At 37.5% G+C, this 25,927-nt stretch overlaps 1 protein-coding gene across 22 annotated transcripts in view; it reads left to right on the top strand.

Moving 5' to 3' along the window:
- Positions 1 to 25,927, top strand: part of TRIP12 (thyroid hormone receptor interactor 12) — a 146,478-nt gene that overhangs the window by 67,274 nt on the left and 53,277 nt on the right. For 21 of the 22 annotated variants that reach the window (XM_082466395.1, XM_082466394.1, XM_082466379.1 and 18 more), the window contains 4 exons: positions 7,847 to 7,952; positions 10,585 to 10,721; positions 16,281 to 16,364; positions 17,449 to 17,544. In XM_082466395.1, coding sequence (XP_082322521.1) covers positions 7,847 to 7,952; positions 10,585 to 10,721; positions 16,281 to 16,364; positions 17,449 to 17,544 — 423 coding nt within the window. The remainder of the gene's footprint in view (positions 1 to 7,846; positions 7,953 to 10,584; positions 10,722 to 16,280; positions 16,365 to 17,448; positions 17,545 to 25,927) is intronic. The other variant, XM_082466390.1, reaches the window with a different exon arrangement.

The following is a 25,927-nucleotide window of genomic DNA, read 5'->3' as shown; positions in this document are numbered from 1 at the left end:
GATCAAACTCGTGTCTTCAGCATTTGCAGATGGGTTCTTAACCACTGCGCCACCAGGGAAATCCAATCATGTCTTTTTAATAACTGTATATGGATGTACCTCTTAGCCCATTGCCAACTAAGAGGCATTTACATTGTTCTTCTAAATTTTTTAATTGACTATAGCTTTGTAATTCATTATTTTCTTGTAAGATATAAGATAAGAAACATAACACTGGTTATGTTTCTTTTAAATATTGATGTATATTTTAAATTCCCCCTAGAAATATATGAATTTATATTCTCACTAGTAGTGTAAACATGCCAATTTGGGGACTTCCCTGGTGGCACAGTGGTTAAGAATCCACCTGCCAATGCAGGGGACATGGGTTCGAGCCCTGGTCCTGGAAGATCCCACATGGCGCGGAGCAACTAAGCCCGTGCACCACAACTACTGAGCCTGCGCTCTAGAGCCCGCAAGCCACAACTACTGAAGCCTGCATGCCTAAAGCCCGTGCACCGGAATGAAGAGTAGCCCCAGCTCGCTGCAGGTAGAGAAAACCCGCGCGCAGCAACAAAGACCCAATGCAGCCAAAAATAAATAAATAAATATATTTTTTTTAAAATGCCTACTTGTTCACATCCTCATTAACTAACACTGCGTTCCTGCAGTTTTTATTACCGTACTGATGTTTATTTAACCATTCCTTATTATTGGACATTTAGCTCTTTTCTCATTATTATAGTGGTTAGATGAATATATTTGCACATTTCTAAGTTTTTAATTCATATTGCCAAATCAGTGAACGAAATTGCTGTGCATTCACTAGGAAATAAAAATTTGGCTTAGGAAATTCCATTTGGATTTTAGCTCACTGTCATCTGCACAACTTATCTTTTATTGTTACTGATTTTAAAATAAACGTCTATGATCCGTTTTTATATGATAGGTTACTTTTCATTTTGTGAATTTATTTTAGAAAAGCAGCCTTTGTTAGAGATGTATGTACTTGAACATAGATACACAACAATATCAAGATATACCAGGTTCTCATGATTCTGCTGTGGCTGAAGGCATTGAGTTAGCCACTGAAAATATACCCATCATTAATTAATTCTCTTTATTGGGTCCAATTTTTCCTGTAGCAAAATGATCTTATTACACGATTCTAAATTGAACTCCTCAAATGTGGTAATAGTCCTGTTATTTGGTGCTTTTTTTTCTTTAATGAAGGAAAAAGGAGTGGTTCTGAAAACCCATTGAAACAGATTTGATATGTAAATGGATCTTTAAAGTAGTTACATGAAGGCTCTTTTTATTTTTTATTTTTAACATTTTTTAAAAAATTAATTAATTTACTTTTTGGCTGCATTAGGTCTTCGTTGCTGCGCGCAGGCTTTCTCTAGTTGCGGCGAGTGGGGGCTACTCTTCGTTGCGGTGCACGGGCTTCTCATTGCGGTGGCTTCTCTTGTTGCGGAGCACAGGCTCTAGGCACGCGGGCTTCAGTTGTTGTGGCACGCGGGCTCAGTAGTTGTGGCCCTCGAGCTTTAGAGCATAGGGTCAGTAGTTGTGGCGCATGGGCTTAGTTGCTCCGCAGCATGTGGGATCTTTCTGGACCAGGGCTCGAACCCATGTCCCCTTCATTGGCAGGTGGATTCTTAACCACTGCGCCGCCAGGAAAGTCCGCTCTTTTTAATATTAAACAAATAGGGGATTTGTGTTTAAAAGATCAGTATAGTCATCTTTTGATATCTATAAATGTAAATGAATTGTAGTGATTTTTCTAGATATCTACCCTTGTTTAAGGTATTGGTTTGTGTTCCTTATTCATAACAGTTTGTCTACTCCATTTTAAAATGGAATGTATTTACTCTCTACAGGAATATGCCAAAAACTGTAATTAAAAAAAAAAAATCAAGATACGTAATATTCTAGAAAAATTAGTACTGAAACTTTTTTTATTACTAAGATATTGTTTAGCTTGGGTCTTGTTTTGTTTTTGGTTTTTGTTTTTTCTTTTTCCAAACAAAGAGATTGTGTTTTGGAGATGTTTTTTTGCGGAGGGGAGGGGTTGGAGAGGGACTGTTTTTTTCCCCTAAACTTCAGGCAAGTCCTTATACTTTTCTTCCTTTTTCTCCTCAAAGTCCAGGTCAGTAAACATTTTCTGTAAAGACCCATATAGTAAATATTTTAGGGTCTGCTGACCACATACAGTCTTTGTCACATATTCTTCTTTTATTACAACTCTCTAAAAATATAAAAAACATTCTTAGCTAGTGGGCTGTACAGAAACAGGCTACCAGCAGGATTTGGTCCATACCTACTCTAGACTACAAAGTATAATACAGTAATGACTTATAATCAGAAGATTTGGGGTTATATGTGATGCATATTCAATTAAAATTAAATGGAAATCAGCTCACATGACTGGTAAAGCCAAGAGATTGTCTAGCTTCAGGTTTGGCTGGATCCAGGAGCTCAAATGAAGATGGTCCTGTCAGTCCCAAGTCTGTGACTTATGACACCCTCATTCCCCCTCTTTCCCCAAAACACTGTCCAATCATTTATATTTCTATACGAAAGTCTCTTATATCCTCGGGTCATATGCCTGTCCTTAAATGAATTAGTATGGTGAAGGGGAGGGGATAGTGGTGGAGGAGTTGTAATTGTAGATGATGAAAATACGACAGTTTGTGTCTCATTCATATAGTGGGAGTGTGTTGTGGATGACAGTTCCATCAGTACCACATGGAGAAGGGTTAGGAGATAGCTCCGCAAAGAATTTTAAAAAAAGAAAAAGAAAAAAAGAGGCAGGTGCTCAGAAAAAGGGCTGCTAGATAATATACAGTAGATGTCTGTTTGATCATCTTTTACTGTCACTTTAAAATGATTATATAAGTTGCAGAATAAAAGTGTTCATTTATTTGAATGGAGTCATTATTCACTGAATAAAGATGTTAGGTTAGTCTCCCCCTCCTCCTCTGCTTGATTTTCAAACAACCTTATGAAATACATTGACATTCATGTTTATTCTTGTACAGCAGAAGGAATCTTTCAGGAAATTGGAAAGTTTAATTATTGCATTGCTAGAATACTTTATTATTGGGAGGAGTGCTATATTTTCATTATAGAACTGTGTAGTAGGTTCGATTATATGTGTATATCATGTCAAAGATTAGCATACCTGTAACGGATCATGTGAGAATTAAAAATAGAATGAAAGCTGATAGTGAATATGTATTGCCCAGTTGTCTATTGCTACTTTTAAAGTAATTTGACACAGTTAGAGTGAAAACCATACCTTTTCCAGGAGAAATACTTTTGTACTGAGATGTTAATGTAATGAGAAATAGTTTTAATATTTCAAGTCGAAAAGAAAAATCAATCATAAGTAGAAGGTACCCACGAACATCTTAACTATTTTTACATTAGTAAGGGTCCAGAAAGTAAAATGTCTAAGGCCCTTAATTTGTTGATTCTTTTAAAATGTTGTTATATTTTTAAAAATCCAAGCTTACAGTTGGATATATAAGGGGTTTAATTATTTCACATTTCAAATGTCATACTTTAAAAATGTCACACTTTAAAAAAGGACTCTATTTTTTTTTTTTTTTTTAAGGGTGAAGCCCTGGACTTTGTGTAAATCAGTTTTGCTTAGGAATACTTTTTCAAAAAAAGGAAAAAAAAGAGTAAGACATACCTATATTGTAGAAGACAAATCAATTAGGAATTTTAAGAGAATACTAACTGCTAGTTTCACCTTTATCCAAAGGAATAAAGATTATAGGAATATATTTGTAGGAACAAGTGTACATATTCTTATACCGATAATACAGTTGATCCTTGAACAAGTGAGGGCTGCATGTAACTAATAGCTGGCTGTCCTTATCCATGGTTCCTCCACATCCTTGGATTCAACCAACCACAGACCGTGTAGTACTGTAGTATTCACGGTTTACTGAAAAATATCCGAGTATAAGTGGACCCTGCATTGTTGAAGGGTCAACTGTAATAAGAGCTTTGATACAAGATTTATACCTAACTTTATTACACAAAGGCTTTGTGGATAAGAATATATTAATTTGATCAGTGATATTCTGGTTGCTTCTCCAAGTGGCATCATAAAAATAAATGATAAATGCAGTTTTGCTGCATTACAGAGCCTGGGACAGAGAGATGTGTTTGTGGTATGTGTGTTCCCATACATATGTGTTTTAATCGGTTTTCAGTAGGTTGTAGGTTTACACTTTTCCATGTTTCCACCATTTATTACAATACTCCATATTTGACCAGTAGAATGATAGGAAACATTTCAGTTCTACAAAAATACTCTATTTTTATACAGAGAGTTTAAAGTTTTCTCAACGAACCAGTAAAGCAAAATTTTAACACCTTGCCACAAGTATATTTAAGATGTACTACTGTCTGTTCTGCTTTAAAATAAGCTTAGAATTGTGTAGTTGGTGGGGTTATGCACTTTTAAGCAAGTCAGTTAATATTTTTGTGTCTGAAAAATGAGAATTATTACAACTTTATATCTGAAAGTGCTTTTGAAAATCTGCATAGCCGATCTAAAATTGTGAAATAGGGACTTCCCTGGTGGTCCAGTGGTTAAGACTCCGTGCTGTTGATGCAGGGGGCCTGGGTTCGATCCCTGGTTGGGGAACTAGATCCCGCATGCCGCAACTAAAAAAAGATCCCGCGTGCCGCAGCTAAGACCCAGAGCAGCCAAATAAATAAATAAATATTAAAGAATAAATAAATAAAATAAAATTGTGAAGGTAGTATGTGCTAGCATTGTCAGTTTGCTGAATGGCCAAAAGAAGGTTAAGCTGTCCCGGTTTTCTAGGAAATACTTTATCTACCAAGCTGAAGTTTGTGCTTCAGCTTTCCTTTTTCCCAGAATTTATGACCTTTCTATCTTCTAAACATGTTTTAGACTTTTGGAAGAATTTATGTAGTTCTCCTCTAGGGAAGTTTAGAGAACAAAATGTTGGGGGTTCTCTTATTTTATCAGGCTGGATGGAGTTATATGTCAATTAGCCTGACAGTCATGTTACATTATGGTATTGTGATATCAGTTATAAATAGTTTTCTATTCACTCTTGTTTTGGTTTTTCTCTGCCCTACTTCTCTGTAACTTAGTACAGTTCTTTTTTTTTTTTTTTTTTAATTATTTATTTATTTATTTTTGGCTGTGTTGGGTCTTCGTTTCCATGCGAGGGCTTTCTCTAGTTGCGGCAAGTGGGGGCCACTCTTCATCGCGGTGCGCGGGCTCTCTTGTTGCGGAGCACAGGCTCCAGACGCGCAGGCTCAGTAGTTGTGGCTCACGGGCCTAGTTGCTCCGCGGCATGTGGGATCTTCCCAGACCAGGGCTCGAACCCGTGTCCCCTGCATTGGCAGGCAGATTCTCAACCACTGCGCCACCAGGGAAGCCCTAGTACAGTTCTTTTAAAGTCTAACACCAAGAATGGATAGAGAGATTGTGGCACATCCACACAAAGGAATACCACTTTGCCATCAAAAGGAATGAACCAATACGTGCAACACCATGAGTTCATCCCCACGACACTGTATGATTCCATTTATGTGAAACTCCAAAGTAGGCAATAGCAGCAGAAAAGAAGACCAGTGATTGCCAGGGACCTGAAGTGTGAGGGAGGGGATTAATTGCAAGGGCCATAAAGGAACTTTTTAAAGTGATGGAAATGTTCTGTGTCTTGATTGTGGTGTTGGTTATATGCGTGAATAAGTTTGTCAAATTCACTGAACCCCGTGCACTTAAAATGAGTAAATTTTATCCTACGGAAATTACATTTGAATGAAGTTGTTTAAAGGAGAGTTAAACACCAAAGTCTAAAATAGGGCATGAGTAGTGAAAGTGTCAAAAAGTATACTGTCACCGCAGATTAGCAATAAAGCAGTAGCTCACAATACATAGTTGAATATTATTTTGAATGTCACTAAATAGATGTGAAGATTTGTACTAGTGTCTCTATTACTGTATTATGGTATTTATAGATACTTTAGTATTACATGAACTAAGTAATATTAGTGACAATAATACAGAGGTTTTTAAAGTGCCTTATAAGTGAAAGTACCTTATGTTTTTTTGCAGTTTTAATGTAATGTGCACTGATGGCTTTTTCCCTCTAAATTGTACATTTTTTAGTCCAACTTAGTCACATAATTCAGATAGATAAGTGTAATTTAATATTTTCTGAAATATTAGAAAATTTCTAAATATTTTAAATATTAAAAAATAGTGACATTATTAGCTGAATATATTAAGCTAGCTCCATAATCTGTCTACATGCCATGTCCATCTTTTCAGGTGTCTGGGGTGTGTATCCAGCTAGGCAAAGATAAAATAGTATACAGGATGTCAGATATAGCTTTGTGATCACATCAAATAATTCTGGTGACAGCTATATAGAAAATCAACCTTAAAATAAAATTGAAATTTAAGAAACGCTTAGGCCAGTCTTCTTTCGTCACTTTAAGTTTCACTCTTTGATCCTTTTATGCTGGTTTGAAGAGTCTAGATAATCTTTCACAAAAGTTATTTGGGGTGGGAGGTGGGGGGGAGAAGGGCCCAAAAGGTCTGGTTTAGATTTCTAAATGGTGATGCCTGTCTGAACATAGATATTTGTCCTTATAATTTCTGCTTTGGTTTAAAGAGTTTTTAATAGCTTGCTTTTCACCTAGCACCTTTCATCATGTATAGTTTAAGTGCAAGTTGGATGAACTGAAGTTTTTAAATGAAGAGTCTAAAAGGTCAAGAAGATGTCTAGAATCCTTTTTACCACCTCTTTCCCAGAACATTCAGTGGTGTTTTTTACAAAATCAAGAGTAAGGAATTTCTTATCTTTACACTTTTTAAAGCAGTGAAGTGGAAAAAAATTAAAATTTGAGAAGAAACAAATGATCTGGAGAATTGTTATTGTACAGTTGGTCTCGGAGAAAGTTAACATCTATTTAAGATGATGCCAAAAGTTCCAGTGGAAGTATGCTCTGTTGACTTTGGAGACCTTTCAATGCTGGGGGTCTTTGTTTAGATAGAGCTCACCACCCAGTATGTTGTCATGTCATGTACGGTGTAGAGTAACAGTGTTGTTTGGGTGGGGAGCGGGGGGGGCAGTAGACGATGCTCTGATGGCTTCCCCATCGTTCATAAAATAGCAATAAACTTTTCTCAGTTGCTGTACCTTTTCAGAATCTGTTATCCCTATAAAGGTATTAGATTCCAGAATAACATGTAAAGTATGCTTGATTGACTTTCTCCCCCTAATTATACAGTATTCTGTAAATTGGACATTCGAATAACCTTCAGTTCAAATGTATATATTTCTTGCCAATGAGTTGGTGAAAGAAAACAGTTTGTTCTCTCATGGCCTTATTGATGAGCCTTATATAAACTAGGTGAAATGGGACAGTGCAAAGAGAATGCAGTAAAGTGCTAAATGAAATACAGTAAAGTCCTGAAATACATAGTATATACAAAAAAAAAATCTCTTGGCTTTAGTTAGTGGAGAAGAGTAGTGGAAGAGTAGAGTTGTGATAGGAACTTTTCAAGAGGATGGTTTGAGAGGAGAGGGACTGTCGTTCATGGTGTTGGTTAGCTTGCGTCAAGGTTAGGCCAGAGTGAGAAGATTTCTCCTGAACAGGAATGCCAAGCACCACATGAACTTCCCCAATATGAGCAGGCACAGTAAAAGCAAACTATGGAAGTAAACCGGAGACCGCTAGAGAGGCCGTGGAAGAGTCCGTGGACTTTTGACCGGATGATGACCTGAAGAATTATGTCATTTTTAATTTAAGGTAACTGCTCTTTTAAAAATTTTACTTTTGCATTTCACATGTATAGGTTTAAGAAAATCTACCAAGAAGCGCAGCGAATCCCCACCTGCTGAGCTCCCCAGTTTGAGGCGGAGCACACGCCAGAAGACCACGGGCTCCTGTGCTAGTGCCAGGTAATAATCTGGGCTTTGCCAGTTTATGATTAGTTCATTACCTGTGTGCAGCTTTCAGCAAAATCCTTAATTTTATACGTTTTTAAAAATTATTAAAATTTTCTCTTGAATGTTGAGCAAAGAAATTTATTCTAATATAGCTAGTATTGTTGTATATTTTTGCGAATTCTTCCCCAATATTTATTTACCTTTTTTTTGCTAAGTTTTAATCTTGCCTTTTTTGGACAACACCTTTGTCTTCTACCTTTTCCTCTGCTGTTACATTATTTGCACAGAGTTATTGCCAATAGTTGGACGTCTGGTTGTTTTCAGAGTTCTAGTCTGCCAAAGAAATCTCTAATGAGCATCTTTATGCAGATTTGGGTTATTTTTAAAGGTAGCTAAATTTCCCAGTAGTGTGATTAATGGATCAAAAGGGATGCCTGTTGTAATGGCTGTAATATTGCCTAATTCGTTTCTAAAAGTGTTGGCACCAGTTATTGAGTTTAATGGGTGAGGGGGAGAGATGTACTTAATTTTCATTTTGTGTTCCAATACCTGTCCTCACAGAAAAATGTCGGTTTTGTTTGTGTTCTCTCACATCTCCAATTCCCGTTTCTCCCGGTTGCTATTTTGGAGCCCATTTTCAGAAAATTATCTACCTTTGATATATGATACAGTGTATTATTTCATATACTTTATTAACTGATTCAGAATCTTAGGTTAAAGTTAAAAATCTTTTTGTTGCAATTTCATCTCAGATTTTCAGGCCTGGTCAGTTTTGGTCTTGTGCTGGTAATCACAGCCATATGGGACTTCTCCCTCCTTTATATGTAGTTTGCTCTTATATGTACTTTGTTCTCTCTACTAAATGTGCCAGAAACCAGTGATGCAGGTGACTGATTTTAGTTTACCTTTTCCCTACTCTAACTCAGGTCAGTAGAAAGGTTTTAAGCACTTCTTTTCGTTCTTCTCTGAGGTAATCGACTTTATGCTCTTGGCCGTGGGTACAGTAGTAACACAAGGAAACAGTATGACTTGTTACCTAATGAGTCATAAGAAATGGACTCTTGCCACTTTAATCTCTACTTTTCTACTTATTTCCTAGTTCTGTCAGGATTGTTTAAAATATCTGGAGTTAGTACATCTGTTTGCCTTTGAAGTTTGTTGGCAGTACTTTTATGAGGACCTCTGAGAAAATTTCTTAGTTCTTCAGGGCTTTTGTCCTGTTTTGGGCCAAACTTTGAATCCATTTTACCCAAGGTTTATAATCTTAGATATAAACCAAATTCACTGTAGTTGAAAATTAATTTTAAGCTGTATGTGGCGTCAGGTAATCTAGCGTCCTGTCTTTCTCCGCAGCATTCTCTCCTTCTCCTCAGGTCCACTGTCTTGATGAACGAGAAGTTTCTTACATGCTACACACAAGCTGTCTAGCCACCTGCCTGCAGTGCTCTTCATCTCAAACTTTTCTGAATTAGTTGAGATTCCTCTTAAATTTAGTGCTTTCATAGTCGATTACAGCTGCGACTTGGTCTCTTTAGACTAACACACCTTGAGGGCAGCAACCAAATGTTCAGCACAGAGTGTGCCACATGGTTGATGCAAGTTAAATGTTAAATAAATGACTTAATTTGAATCCCACTAACTTGTAGCTTGGTAATTGGGATTTGGAATGAGCTTTTTTCCCCTGTGAACGAAAGGTTGGCAAAGTAAATCCCTGCTTAGGGAAGAGTTTTAATAATTGAGAGAATAAACTCTTCTAGAACTCATTGGTGATTCAGAGCTTTCATTTACATGTCACGTATGCCTGGTTCCTTGTTCTTTACTAGGCAACATCTAATTTCACTGTAGTTTACTTTAGTCTAAAACATTTCTTTAGTAGTAGGTTTTTGCACTTTTCTGAGGTCATTTGGGGAGCTGCCTTTAAACAATACTAAGTTGTTGTAATTTTGGAAGTCTTCTGTCTCTGCCTGATTTGCTTACTGATTTCGCTATTAGAATAGAAAGAAAGTCATCAGTAAAATATAGTCTGCTTCATGATAAACGACTGATGACTCCTTTTTCCATATCTTACGCTGTGCCTCAGTCGGAGACAGATGTCTTCCCAGATGTCATCTGTGTTTGTTTATGAATATTAAATACTCATGTCTTTTATTTTAAAGGCTAGAGCTATTGTCCATTATTAGGATAGTAATTTTTTGATGATTTAAGTAATCTGGGACTTAGGTGATGGGAATTTTTCCCATCTTCTTCTCTCCCCCTGCCCTGCCCCCATTTTCAAGTATCAGTCTGAAAGTCCATAGAGTGGTCCACTATTTACCCAGGAATTAGGGATCTATTTTAAATGAATTGAATTGTCTCTGCAGAAGGAATCACTTTTCCATGTAGTTGAAGTGTTTAAAAATCACTTCTGTTTGTAAGGATGACAACAGCTCATAACAACACAAAAGCTTGTATTGTCAATGTGATATAGCTTGGATGAGTTTTAAATATACAAAGTCTTGGTTGTTAGCCACAGTGATTTTCTACAACAATTTTTATGTAAAAAGAAGAAACTAGCTCTGTGTTCCATGCATTGGAGCTTTGTGCTGTGTGGACATTGCTCCTGGTCACTGGGGTTGCTGCCTATGATGGCACTTTTCTGTTGTAGTCGGCGAGGCTCTGGCCTGGGCAAAAGAGGAGCAGCTGAAGCGCGTCGACAGGAGAAGATGGCAGACCCTGAGGGCAACCAGGAGACAGTGAATTCTTCAGCCGCACGGACGGACGAAACTCCCCAAGGAGCGGCAGGTAGATTGGCACTTCTTAAGCCTAAAAAGCGTTTATGTATCTTCCAGATTTATTTGGAGATAAATTACTTTTTAGGTACACCAGATATAATGGAAGATAGGAGACGGATACATCTTAAGATGTTAGCCATCACACTTGTTCGCTTTTGTTCCGCTTTATAGATTTGGTGTCTTGATTAGTTGTATTCATTTGTTGTTGTTGTTGTTGTTTAATCTTTTTCCAAATCCAAATTTGTACTAATTACATTCAAAGGCCTTTTAAGAAGCAGTAAGTCCCTTTCTGTTTAAGCTTCTTAAATATTGATCAGTACATATAATAGTTGCCTACTGATTGTAAAACTTTAATTTCATAGTAAAAATGTAAGGATGTGGCTTAAATTGCTTCATAGAAGTCTAAATTTTAATTTAGAATGTGTAGTCCCTAAAAAATAACAAGTATTCAGTTTGAATCTAAGCAGCTTTAAGACTAGTATTCCTATTCTTCCAGGTTTCTCATTTTTATTCTCCTAGATGTCTTAGCCCAGCAAAAATTAGGCCCCCCGCTCCACCCCAAGTATGTACCCATTTCCAGTGCCAGAAGGCGGCTGACACTCCAGGGCTTGATTGTGGCTGACGGGTTTAAACGGTAGCTTGTTATAAGCATTTCTCACTAACACTAAGAACAGATACAAAAATATTATAAGTCATCATTATGAACATACGGGTCTGAGTCCCTTAAATCTGGATGATATGCGTAGCTTTAGGTGTAGGCATGTATGTTCTTACTTTTGAACAGAGTTCTTTAATGTTGTTACTGTTAGTATCAGAACAGGTGCCAGTTTTCTTTAATGCCTATGGTTGATTGTATATCCTCATTTACCAGGAAGGTTCTGGTTTGCCCATTGCTGTCTATGTTCTGTGCCTTTTGTCTCAGCTTTCCATCCAGCTTAACATCTTTACCAACTTATCTTTCCTGGTTTTGTATGATAGATTACATGGCGAACTTACGGCATCTCTCCTGGTGGTGCCTTTTTCCCAGAGTAGTTTTTCTGAAGGGTTAAATGGTAGATTTTTGGAAACATACAGTGCATTGCACATGCAACTCACTGAAGCTCTGTAGGACACACAGCCTATGCTTCCCAGTGTTTTAATGTTTATTCCAAGTCTGACTATGGAAGTGGAGCAATTCCCACATGGATGACACTTTGCGAGGGAGCTGCTGAGCGTGTTGTTAAAGTGGACTCATTACAGTAATTACAATAGCTGACATTTACAGAGTGCACACTCCATTGCAGACACACTGATAAGCACTTTACGTATATTCTCATTTAATATTCAGAACAACCTGCTGAGGTGTGAGGTGCTGTTACCCTCATTTTATAAATGAGAAAAACTGAGCTGCATAATGGTTAAGCCTGCCAGGGTTACAAACTAGGATGTGTGACTCTCAAATCCAGGTCTTAGAGAAAAGAAGTGCACAGTTACAACAGCTGTGGTGTTCTGCTTCCCTATGGTTGCTCGAGTTTGTTTAATTCATAGGGGTGTAATTGGAGGCCAGAATGAGGGGGTGGTGTGTAAAATTTTGTTCCCTGGTATATTTGCCGAAGAGGATAAAAGCTTCAAGGGATTAGGTTCCTGAGATTGCCCTCCTAAAGTCTCGCCTGTGTTTCATTGTCATCCGTATTTGAAATCCCGTTGTGATCTAGGTGCTTTCTGAGTTTATGTAAAAGATACATGTGCATGTTCACTGGTATTAGAGCAGCATTAACTTTATTACCTTTTGGAGGCTGGATCCCTTGTACGTACTACAGGGGTTCCTCTGCCAGCTCACTAAAGTGCTTCTGGGGAAAGAGGCAGATTACTTATTACTAGCTTTATAGTCAGTTCTTCAGTGTAATGTGCTTTCGTTTCTCAGTATGTAAAACTGGAATTTAAAGAAAAGTAAAACCCTCTAAGTTCGTGTACAGTACAAACTGATGTGGTGGTAACTTAGAGCATCTTATGGCAAGTGTCCATTCTCAGACAGTTCTTACACAGTTGGTATAAGACTCACTTCATTTGAAACATTTATTTTGAAATAATGTTTTTACTAATTTAAAGAGATTAATCTCTTCAGTCTTATGTATATATTCATTTTTCAGTGTTTCTTTATTTTTAAAGATCATTTCTTCTTGACTTATTTCAGTGGCCTCGTTGATGTAAGTGTATTTCTTTTTTCACATGTAGATATTAAAGCATTGCTCCACCTTTGGAATACTTGCTTATATCGCCCTGACTTTGCCAGTGTTGTTGACATTTAGGAAAGTTTGTTGATAACGGTGTCCCTTTGGGTCACTCTGAAGTTTACTGTGATGTGGAGTGCAACCCCTCTAGCTCTTCATAGAAGAAATGTCAGCTCTTGAAGTTGAAAGTTAAGTGTTCCCCACATTGTCCCAAGAGCTGAAGGGTTTAGTTTTAGACTTCATTAGAACCGAGCACCCCTTCATAGTGCCGGTAAAGTCCTGCAAATCTTAGCGATACTAAGGTGGGGAATCAAGAAGTCTTCTTTACACCCAGAAATCAATCCAAGTAAGGAAAAATGTTCTGACACCTACATTTTGCATTGGGAATCTTAATTTCACAAGAAATGAACAGGGTCAGATTGTAAAAAGAAAGCAACTCAGTTTTGTAAATTTTTCTCTCCCTAATTATTTTTGGTTAGTGCCACTAAAAATTAGATTGCTACCATATCACCTGATGCCAAGGCCCATATAAGGTGTAATTATATTCCAAACAACCATTCTTCTGACCTAGCTCAAAAGTTTTTGTGACACTAAAAATGTCTTCCCATTGCCTCCTATACTTAGTTAGGTATTTGGTAAACCCTTAGCAGTTCCTGTCAAGTAAAAGTGAATTCTATCAGCTTTAACTGTGTGTTGGAAACTGCCTTACATGGTGCTGTAAAGATATGCTGAGACTAAATGGGAGAGATACCAGTTTAAACAAAAAAAAGAAAAAGATTGACACCTCTTAAATTCTGACATTGGATTTTCTCTGTTTGATAGCCTTGCTTTTTTATATTTGTGTCGGGATGGATTTTGTGTGTGTTGCTCAAGGTTTGATGCCTTGATTGAAGCAACTTTCTCGCTGACTGCTATTAATGGGTTGCATTTCCTTACCTGCATGACTTTACAAACAGCCACTCACAGGCTAAGCTAGTTTGGTTTATCTAATTTTGTAAAACTTAGAGAAAAGGGAGCTACAGTGAGCAAATGCTTATTAATACTTGCCATCAAAGGGATGGCAGCTGGAAAGGATCTTTTTCCTTGGGTCCAGTAACTGATTTGTGTCAAAATAGGCCCTCAACTTGATGAAAAACCAGAATATACCTGCTCCTCCTTGTAGTGGGTCTGTGGCTCCCTTAAGGTTGGGACCTCACTGTAATAGTCTTAACAGCTCTTTTAATTCTGTGCTTTTACAAGTTTTATGTCTTGGTTAATGTCTTTGTGGCAGGGCAATTTGAGGTATTTATTATTCATTATGTCAGTTCTTAGAATAATATGTTTAAGAAGTAACTTAAGGTTAAACCTTTAAAATCATAAGTTGTAGATTTGTAGACTGGTTTAAAGTAGAACTAGTAGACCCTCTGATAAACTTTAAAAAAAAACCAGCATTACCTTAAGTGAACTTGTGATTTTTTTTTCTTAAAAAATGTGTGGTTCCAGAGTGTGCCTTTCGGGGGGGAGCAGGAAAGAAAGAAAAACCAACAATTTTGTTTGCCAAAACTTTGTATTTGCTTTCCACAGTTTGTAAAAGTTTCAAAGTAAGTTTACGAGCCACTTGACAAAGTTCAGTCGTAATTGGGACCCAATAGCAGAGTTGGTTGACATGGTTTCTGTATAACATGGAGAAGCAGCTACACTTAAATCAGAAACTAGTGCTGAAGGATAAATTCAAGACGCTGATAGCGTGCAGTTCGTAAGAGTGCTGCCTGGGCTCACATCTCACGCCCGTGGTTAGTTGTCTGACCTTGGGCAGGCACACGCAAAGACACAAAGCCTTGGTTTCCTCATGTGCATGATAGAGCTTGTAATACTTCTTTGTATGGTTGAGAGGAAACACACGGACACGTTCTCCGTGTAGTCAGCATTTAGTGAGTGCTACCTACAAGTAGCCTTAGAGAGTACATTTATTATTTCCTTTTTTTTTTTCCATCAGAAGTGTGGATTTTGCTAAACTCCATTACTCCTTAATATTAGCATTTCTACTTAGCCTGTAACTCTAAACCATGGGGTTGCCAACGTTTTCTGTGAAGGGCCAGATAATTGATGTTTTAGGCTTTATGCAGGCTGGCTCTGTTGGAACAACTCCGTGATTGTAGCACAAAAGCAGCCACAGGTATGTAAGTGAATGAGTTTGCATATGTTTTAACAAAATTTTATTTGCAAAGTGGTGTGCTGGACTGGATTTGGCCTGTGGGCCACAGTTTGCTGATTCCTGTTCTAAACCATACATTTTTCTACAAGTTTTTTAAAAATCCTGATGAAATTATAGAATACTTAAATGAGGGGTGAAGAAAAGTATTAAGAAAACACAGAGTTGGTGGCTGGTGTATTTACATCTCTTTCTTCAGAAAAACTCTTTACATTCACATATGTGATCCATGTGCCTCTTTTAATAATGACAAAAATATTCTTCTTGCATTCTGTCACCATCTGTCAAGTGGACAGGACTTAAGGTACTGTGGATGATGTGGTCATACACAGATGAATCGTCTATGTACAAAAAATGCTTTAGGACTCAACAGACACTGAGAGGAGGGGACAGTAAAACTGCTAGTTTTACAGGAATATATTTTCATCTCCTGGTCAGATTTATAATATTGTAGAATCAACCACTATTTACTTAGACTGAATTATCGATCAGGTTAGCATTTTGGGTAGTAGAATCCTTCTGAATCTGAACTCTTCATTCTGCATTTGTTTTGACATGTTAGTTGCCCTCTCTTTTGTACTTCTGTGTTTTGCAGTCTTCTGTCAGTTGTAATGTGTATCTTCAATGTTTTGTCCTGGAAATAAGAGAGCGTAATCTTTGCACACTCTTGAAATGAAAGAAAACACGGCAAACGATCGTATCCAGACTATAGTCCAGGAATAAAGCAGACTGAAGAAGGCACACATCTACATGGAACATTTTCCCCAAATGTCAGTTTTGCTTTCTGTTTGTGACTAATTGCCAATCTATTAAATATCACAATGGTTTTTTAGCAGTGTTATCTTTATGGACTTTTGGTAGAGGAGTTCAAGATAAGACTCAATTCAGGAACAGTTTCAAAGACAGGAGGAAACTGTGAAAACCATGTACGAGTGAAATGCAAAGCTTGTATATTATGCTTGTTTCTAATGTAGTTGAGCCATCTTTTTTCCATAAAAGCTACATGATGAAGTCTAGAATAACAGCTGTTGTGCAATGGGCAGACACGTTTGCCTTTATTCATTGTTGTCTGTAAAACTCTGTTTTTTCTTTTTTAAGATAAACCAGACATAATGAATTTAAATGTTCCTCTCCTAACCCTCACCTTCCCCCCCCCCCCCCTTCGAAGCCTCTAGTTCTGTTGCAGGGGCTGTGGGCATGACCACTTCTGGGGAGAGTGAATCGGATGATTCCGAGATGGGACGATTGCAAGGTAAAGAGAGTTACTGAGCTTACAAGAAACTCTTGTCATGGGCTGCCTGTTAACTACTGTTCTTTGTTGAAGTTAATTCGGATAAGCTCATAAAAGTATAATGTAGCAGTGCCCATACCTCCAAAAAAAGCTTTTTATGTAGTGGCGATTTGATGATTTGGAATTGGAAGATGATCCGTTTGGCTCTTCATCTTTACTGTTTAACTAGATAAAAATCTTATATAGTATATTTATTTTTTATGTCTAAAAATTTTTTTTCATTATGGTTGCATATATAGCTAGTAATACGTTAAGGAAGATATTGAACAAGGGGTAGCTTAATATATTGTGCTCTGGTACCTAATAACGTATTGCATCTAGTAGGATGCTTTTTTGCTGTGTTCTTTTGTGTTCTTGATCCACTATTTGAAAATGAATGTAGATTGTATACATAAACTCGAGGTATTATAATGTTGTAAGTGCTTTTAAAAAGCAGCTTTATATTATGTATACATTATTTACAAGTACATGGATATGTCTTTTTATTATCTTCAGACAGCTGATTTATAGAATAGATCCCCAATGTGAGGCTTACAAGAAACATTAATGAATCAGTTTCAGATTGCTTTTAAGTTCCTGAAGGAACTTACAGCAATCACTTTTTGACTAGAACTCTTACGAACAGTTTTTCTCACTTTTGGGAACTGATAAAAATGATTTTTTTCCTATGTTTTTAGAGGATCTCATGATCAATATCTGATGGGAAATAATAGAGTGAAATAGCTAAGGTGCTTAACATAACTTCTTCAAAATAAATGTTTACTTTGGGTTTTTCTTGGACCATTTACATAGTCCCTGCTGGCACGGATATTTAATATCTCCATAAAACCTTAAGATGCCCTGGAGTAGATACATGGGTGTTGTAACTTATATTAATTACATTAGTATATACAAGTGGTCTTGAAAAGTTTAATGTAACTTAAAGTTCAAAATGGAAAGTAATTGTTTAAATCAATTATGTGGTGAATCAGTTGTTCGAAACTTCTAGATAACATCAGTTATATTAACACTTCGACTACTCCTCCTGCCCTTCTTTTTTCCTTAGCTCTGTTAGAGGCCAGGGGTCTTCCTCCTCACCTGTTTGGTCCTCTTGGTCCTCGGATGTCACAACTTTTCCATAGAACAATTGGAAGCGGAGCTAGTAAGTGAATACTTTTAAATTTGTCCTCCCCTCAAAACTCTTAGTAATTAGTTGAGTGCTGTTTTTACTGTTTACCTATTCATGTAAGAGAGTTTTCACATAAGGAAGTTTTCATGAACTTTAACCTGTTTTAAAAAACAGAGCTTCTGCACATTCTTGCCTTAAATGATAGCAACTCTTCAGGATTTTCTCCTTTTATTTTTGATTACTGAATTGGAACCATTAGAAAACCATCCAAAGTTTACAACAAGATTGACCCTTCATTTTGTTTTTTTTTTTTTGAACTACAGAAGAGTACAGGATCTCAGGTGATTACATTATTATAGCATCTGATTGCATGCTTTGCACAGATTTGTGTCTTGAGTTTTTTATGGTATAATAAAATTTAACCCATTAGGCAGTTGATTATAAAATGAGCCTGAGAGGAAAGATTTCTCAGCAGAATTACCAGTAACTAGACTCATTTAATCAAATTAATATAACCCAGAGATCTTATCATATATGGTAGATATAAGAGTGATTGTTTAAGTCTCAGTTTGTAACTAAGAATATGATTTTGCATAATCACAAATTCAGTTAAATTCTGCCTGGTATAGAATATTACCTTTAGCTTCCTTAAGCAGTAAAATTTACATTTAAGCATTTTTAAAAATTGAAGTATCGTTGATTTACAATGTTGTGTTCATTTCTGCTGTACAGCAAAGTGACTCAGTTTTATATATATACACACACACACACACATTCTTTTTGACTTCATCGATAGTATTTCCATAGAATCAGTAGTCTATTTGCAGACTTCAGTCTTGATTAATTTCAAAATTTCTGAAGTGTTACCGAAGGTTGTTAACTCTGACCTTACAAATAAATTTGTACTTATATAATTATCCATCAAATATTCTAAGTTTTAAAAAAAAATAATGCAGTGTGTGTACATGTGTTCATATTATGTGTACTTGTACTTGATGATTTTAAGAAGCAGCTGGTATTTTCTTTTTAATTTTTGAATTTTATTTTTTTATACAGCAGGTTCTTATTAGTTATCTATTCTATACATATTAGTATATACACTTCAATCCCAATCTCCCAATCCATCCCACACCCACCCACCCCCCGCCACTTCCCCCCCTTTGTGTCCATACGTTTGTTCTCTACATCTATGTCTCTATTTCTGCCCTGCAAACCGGTTCATCTGTACCTGTACCATTTTTCTAGGTTCCACATATATGCATTAATACACGATATTTGTTTTTCTCTTTCTGACTTACTTCACTCTGTATGACAGTCTCTAGATCCATTCACGTCTCTACAAATGACCCAATTTCGTTCCTTTTTATGGCTGAGTAATATTCCATTGTATATATATATGTACCACATCTTCTTTATCCATTCGTCTGTCGATGGGCATTTAGGTTGCTTCCATGACCTGGCTATTGTAAATAGTGCTGCAATGAACTTTGGGGTGCATGTGTTTCTTTGAATTATGGTTTTCTCTGGGTATATGCCCAGTAGTGGGATCACTGGGTCATATGGTAATTCTATTTTTCGTTTTTTAAGGAACCTCCATACTGTTCTCCATAGTGGCTGTATCAATTTACATTCCCACCGACAGTGCAAGAGGGTTCCCTTTTCTCCACACCCTCTCCATCATTTGTTGTTTGTAGATTTTCTGATGATGCCCATTCTGACTGGTGTGAGGTGATACCTCATTGTAGTTTTGATTTGCATTTCTCTAATAATTAATGACGTTGAGCAGCTTTTCATGTGCTTCTTGGCCATCTGTATGTCTTCTTTGGAGAAATGTCTATTTAGGTCTTTTGCCCATTTTTTGATTGGGTTGTTTGTTTTTTTAATATTGAGCTGCATGAGCTGTTTATAGTTTTGGAGATTAATCCTTTGTCCGTTGATTCATTTGCAAATATTTTCTCCCATTCTGAGGCAGCTGGTATTTTTGTTTTTGTTTTGTTTTGCTTTGCTTTTGCTGCCCTGATACTCATCTCTCAAATAACATAGCCTTCTGCAAAGTTCTCGAGAACCCTTGAGTATGGATTTTTATTCAGTGTTGTTTATTAGGCACTGGGATTGTACAGAGTCGTGAATAGGATAATAAGCAGAGTTGTTTCCCACGTGGAAGCTTCCCTGTTAGAGAGTGACCCTGGCAATAAACAAGACAATTACTATATAGTAAAATTTCAGGTCATGTCAATGCAGTGAAGGAAAGCAGCAGAGTTAGGAAGGCGTTTGTTGGTGTGATGATAGGCTGGTTAAAGGAACCTTTTCTGAGGTGATTTTGTGGAGAACAAAATGGAGTGAGAAAACCAGCTCTGCAGGGATCTGAGGGAAAGAGGAAGTGCAAGGCCGCATGTGGAAATGAGTTTGGCATGCTCATGAGACAGCAGGAGGGGCCTGTGGAAAGTGAAAGGAGAGTGGTAGAAGATGAAATCTGAGAGGTGTAGGTACTTGCCAGGTCATGTTGGACCTTTGCAGGCCAGCAGCAAGTGTGGGATTTAAACTAAGGGTAATCAGGATTTATCTGTATTATGAAAAAGATCAAACATACACAGAAGTTGAGAGTACTAGTAGTAGTATAATAACATCCATGAACCCATCAACAATTATCGATCCACATGACCTGACCATTGTTTCATTTATATCCTCAGTTGTTCTCCCCACTCCCAAGTTTATTTTTTTAACTTTTTCCATTTGCATATATTTGAATTTATATCTATAAAAATAAGGACATAACCACAGTACTGTCTAAAAAAGTTTATATTAAGAAAATCCTTACTAAGTATCCAGAATTCAAATGTTCCAGTCCTCACATAAATACATTTTAAAAACTTTAATTTAACTGATGGCAAAGTATAGATCATATTTTTAATGTGTGTGCTTTTTTAATTTTTAAGAGAAATTTGATTTCATTTATTTTTCCACTTCATTTATTTTTGGGGAGAAGGCTGGGAAGAAAAATTGTTGCAGAGCTACCCAATAGTATTAGCATTAAACATCGGAAATCCATATTAAGGCTTGACTCTTGCACATGAAATTAATATAAACGATAGACTAGAACCAGAGTAGAAAACAGTGACACACCCCCATGCCCATGACCCAGCTTCAGCAATGCCTGCTTCATGGCCAGTCTGTCTTTACACCCACCAACATCCCTCCTCTTGTATTAATTGGAAATGAATCCCAGACATTATATAATTTTATCTATAAACATTTCATCATGTAGCTCAAGATAATGTCCCTTAAAACACACATACACATGCATGCATACATCCACATTACTATTATTATATCTGAAAAAGAAACCAGTAATTCCTTATTGATAGATACCCATTCAGTCAGATTTCCGTTGTCTCAAATGGGAAAGTAAAAAAAAAAAAAAAAGGTAAACTTCTTGTTAAACTGGTAGTTGGATCTAGAGGCTTTTTCAGGTTCAAGTTTGGTTCTTTATTTTCCTCCTCTGGTGAGGAAAGACTATGCGAAAGTGGTAGTGTTTTCTAATATTAGGAAGCCCACAAAGTCTAGACAACAGGGATTACAAATGAAAGTATTTCATATCTAATGATCAGTCTTCATTTATTAGAAGTAAAAGAAGTAATTTAGTTGAAATACATAAAGAATATTTCTCCCTTCTATTTGGTTACCCAGGAGAATAGTTGGTATAGGAAAAATATTTCCTACCCTTTATTTACCAGTTTTGCATCCTTCAGAGTGCTGTTGTTTTTAAGTATCATTGTCAATCGGGTTGAGATGTGTTTTAGCCATTTCATTGATTTTCATTGATGATGAAATTGTGTAGTCACCATCTGATCTTTCTGATGTGATCTCAGTAGTTTTTGATGCCCTCTTTGCTTTCTGATGAGCCAAGTTGAACACCCCCTACCCCCCCACCTGAAATCAGGCATTGCCTCAGAGAGCCCTGGTTTTCTTTATAGGAAATGGTATTTAGATTCCACAGTCTGGGCTGTTGGTGTATTTGCTACTGGGTTGATCATTGTTGTTAGACACTTTTAATGGACAAAAGTAGGAAATAATTGTATTTAATCTTTTAAGATTAAAAATCATGAGTTCATACTGATACTGCCAATTCACATTCAGGGCTGCAGGGGTTTTATTTATCTTGTATCTTTCCCTCCTGCCAAAAGTTTCAGTTCCCAGTGATAACAACATAGTCATTTATTTGCTTTATCCTACAGTACAAAATTCCAACCTAACACCAAAAGTAGTATTATTGAGAAAGTTTTAATTTTGTAACAGTTCTTTTTTTGTTCTTGGGATGTATCTCACTTTGTGGTCATTTGTTTGTAATTTAGAGTCACTTTAAATAATTCTTTACATTCATGCCGCAAGGTTGGTTTGGCGCATTTGCTTTATTTTGCTTTTAATTTTTAGGGATTGACTTTAAAATGTAGTCTTGCTTTTATAATTTGTTATAATTACATGGTTCCTGAAGTCAAATCTACAAATTTTTAAAAGTCTTATCTTTTGCTATCCCTTTAGCCTGTTTCCTCCTCCCACACAAATAACTTTTGTAATTTTGTGGCCTGTCCTTTTGTTATTTACTTAAGAAAACAAAAACAAATCCATATTATCTACTTCACACACACTGACTTTCTTAGATAAGAGTAGTAAATTTTACATACTTTGCCTTGCTTTTAACAGTATGTTTTGGTGTTCACTTTTCATAGCTGCTGTGCGCGTCACGCACGTGCGTGTCACGCGCATGCGCAGAGAGAGAGAGAGAGAGAGAGAGAGAGATTCCCCATTCCTTTTGTAAAGCTGCCACAGTACTGCAGTGTGTGGATGTACAGTTTATTTTGCCAGTCTCCTGTTGGACATTTGGGTTATTTCCAGTCTTGGTTGTGTTGCAGTGAAATACAGCTTTCTTGTTTTTACCTGTGTTATCTTCAGGATAGATTTCTAGAAGGGAGATTGCTGTGTAAAGGATAAATGCGTACAACATTTTGGCAGATGTTGTAAATCAGCCTCTTTTGGAGATTATAATGCATATCCTTGGCTTATTATATATAGCCTACCTTATAGTAATACGTTATCATATCCCAAACAGTGCAACCACCTTACAGCAATTTAACTCTTTTTCTCCTGCCATCCTTTATGCTGTTGTTTAGTTTTACTTACACATGTGCTATAAACACAATAAGGCAATTGTTGTTTCAGAACATCCATATTCTTTTATTTTTGCCCACATACATACCATTTCCAGTGTTCTTAATTCTTTCCTGAAGTCCCTTTTTTCTATCAGGATTGTTTCCCTTCAGCCTAAAGAACTTTTTTATATAGTGAGTGACTGCTAGTAATGATTTCTCTCTGCTTTTGTTGGAGAAATCCTTGATTTGCCTTAATTTTATTTTAACATCTTTATTGGAGTGTAATTGCTTTGCAGTGTTGCATTAGTTTCTGCTGTATAACAGAGTGAATCAGCTATATGTATACATATATCCCCATATCCCCTCCCTCTTGTGCCTCCCTCCCACCCTCCCTATCCCACCCTTCTAGGTGGTCACAAAGCACTGAGCCGATGTCCCTGTGAGCTGATGTCCCTGTGCTATGCGGCTGCTTCCCACTAGCTAGCTATTTTACATTTGGTGGTGTGTATATGTCCGTGCTACTCTCTCACTTCCTCCCAAGTCCATTCTCTACGTCTGCGTCTTTGTTCCTGTTCTGCCCCTAGGTTCTTCAGAACCATTTTTTTTTAAGGTTCCATATATATGTGCTATGCCTTAATTTTATTTTTTTTTTGCAGTTATTTAATAAATGTTTACTGAATGAATGCATTCTGATGTTTCCATTTTTTTCTCTGCTTCTTTTTTTTCCTAAGCCAGCATTTTATTTATTTATTTATTTTTGGCTGTGTTGGTTCTTCGTTTCTGCGTGAGGGCTTTCTCTAGTTGCGGCAAGCGGGGCCACTCTTCATCACGGTGCGCGGGCCTTTCACCGTCGCAGCCTCTCTTGTTGTGGGGCACAGGCTCCAGATGCGCAGGCTCAGTAGTTGTGGCTCACGGGCCCAGTCGCTCCACGGCATATGGGATCCTCCCAGACCAGGGCGTGAACCTGCGTCCCCTGCATTGGCAGGCAGACTCTCAACCACTGCGCCACCAGGGAAGCCCATGCCTTAATTTTTTTTTTTTTTTTTTTTTATAAATTTATTTATTTATTTTTGGCTGTGTTGGGTCTTCGTTTCTGTGCGAGGGCTTTCTCTAGTTGCGGCAAGCGGGGGCCACTCTTCATCGCGGTGCGCGGGCCTCTCACTGTTGCGGCCTCTCTTGTTGCGGAGCACAGGCTCCAGACGCGCAGACTCAGTAGTTGTGGCTCACGGGCCTAGTTGCTCCGTGGCATGTGGGATCTTCCCAGACCAGGGCTCGAACCCGTGTCCCCTGCATTGGCAGGCAGATTCTCAACCACTGCGCCACCAGGGAAGCCCCTTAATTTTTAAAAGGTAATTTCCCCAGGTGTAAAATCTCATATTAGCACTTTGTAATGCTCTTCTGGTTTCCATAGTTTCTGTTTAAAAGTCTTACTGTTACCCTTTCAAGGCAATTCTTTTCTCCCAGCTTCTTTTAAGATTTGCTTTTTCAAACCATTATTAATTTTTAATAATTTGACTATATTAGGCCTATGTGACATTTTCTTTCATTTTTAATTTGCTCCGGTTTCACCGAGCCTTTGAATCTCTGAGTTGATAACTTTCATCAGTTTTGGAAGATTGTTGGCCATTATGTCTTCATATATTGTTTCACTTATCTCATTATCTCTTCAAATATTCTCCTTCCTTTTCTTCTGGGAGTATCAAGATTGTATGTTCAGACTTTGGACTTGATCTACCATGTCTCTCTAGCTCTATTTTTGTTTTTGTTTTTCCCAGGTTTTTCTTTTCCCCCCAGTTTGAAAACTTTCTGTTGACCGTATTTCAAATTAACTAATTGTTTTTTCTGCTGTCTTCTTCAGTATTTGGTTAAACTCATCAATGAATTTTAAATTTCAGATATTATGTTTTCCAGTTCTAGACAGTTCTTTGATTTTTAAAAATAGATTCCAATTCTCTGTTGAAATTCTTTTTTTTCTTTAAATTTCTTTTTCTTTCTTTCTTCCTTTCTTCCTTTCTTTCTTTTCTTTCTTTCTTTCTGCGTTGGGTCTTTGTTGCTTCACACAGGCTTTCTCTAGTTGCCATGAGCAGGGGCTACTCTTTGTTGCGGTGCACGGGCTTCTCATTGAGGTGGCTTCTCTTGTTGCGGAGCATGGGCTTCAGTAGTTGTGGCACGTGGCCTCAGTAGTTGTGGCTTGCGTTCCCTAGAACACAGGCTCAGCAGTTGTGGCGCACGGGCTTAGTTGCTCCGTGGCATGTGGGATCTTCCCGGACCAGGGGTTGAACCTGTGTCCCCTGCACTGGCAAGTAGATTCTTAACCACTGCACCGCCAGGGAAGTCCCACTGTTGAAATTCTTTACATTCTCACCCATTTTGTCCATCTATGCTTATATTTTCAATTTATTAATCATAGTTATAGAATACTTACTTTATTAATTTCTAGGGGTGTTAGTCTGCTTCTATTGTCTTTTTTCCCCTTTTGATTGTTGTCACGTATTCCTCTGCCTCTTCATATGTCTGGTAATTGATTATGTGAACTGAAGAGACACCAAGTGATGTTTTCTACCAGTGAGTGTTTCCTCTTTTTCTGTGTTAAAGGGTCAGAAGCTGATCACTTTGCTCTAGTCAGGGCTTTAGCTTGTTTTGACCGAGTTATAATTTTTATATGACTCATTTCACCTCTGGCTCATCCCAGTTTCTCTGTTGTGACCCTACCAGGGTTTTTTTGTGTGTTTGTTTTTGTTTGTTTTGTTTTTTTCTATTTGGCTGCACTCTGCGGCTTGTGGGATCTTAGTTCCCCAACCAGGGATTGAACGCAGGCCCTCGGCAGAGGAAGCTCAGAGTCCTAACCACTGGACTGCCAGGGAACTCTGTCTCCCAGGGGTTTTTTTGATTGAGAACCTTGCAAGTCTGTCTACTTAGACTTTCTGTTCTTTATGCAGTTTCACAACGTGGCAGATGTCTTGAAGGTAGGGCACCGGCTGTGTATGAGTCAGGCCTCCTCCCTCTGTGGGGACTTTGTCCTCTGAGCACCTTGAGACTGCAGGAGTTTTCATTCTGTCTTACCAAAACTTCTGACTCAACCCCAGCCCTCTTCACAGCTTCAGCAGATGTCCAGTGGGGTCAGTTCAGTTGAACACATCAGCCTCCTGTGATTCCCTGAAAGGCTGTGGGTTCTCCTCTCTGTATCAGCAGTTGGCAAACTACTGTCCAAGGGCCAAATCGGCCTCCTGTTTGTTTTGATATAGCCTGTGAACTAAAAGTGATGTTTA

The sequence above is a fragment of the Balaenoptera physalus genome (assembly GCF_965194825.1).
Source record: "Balaenoptera physalus genome assembly, chromosome: 6".
Lineage (NCBI taxonomy): Eukaryota > Metazoa > Chordata > Mammalia > Artiodactyla > Balaenopteridae > Balaenoptera > Balaenoptera physalus.
The sequence above is the reverse complement of the archived record's forward strand: the minus strand, read 5'-3'. Positions and strand labels throughout refer to the sequence as shown.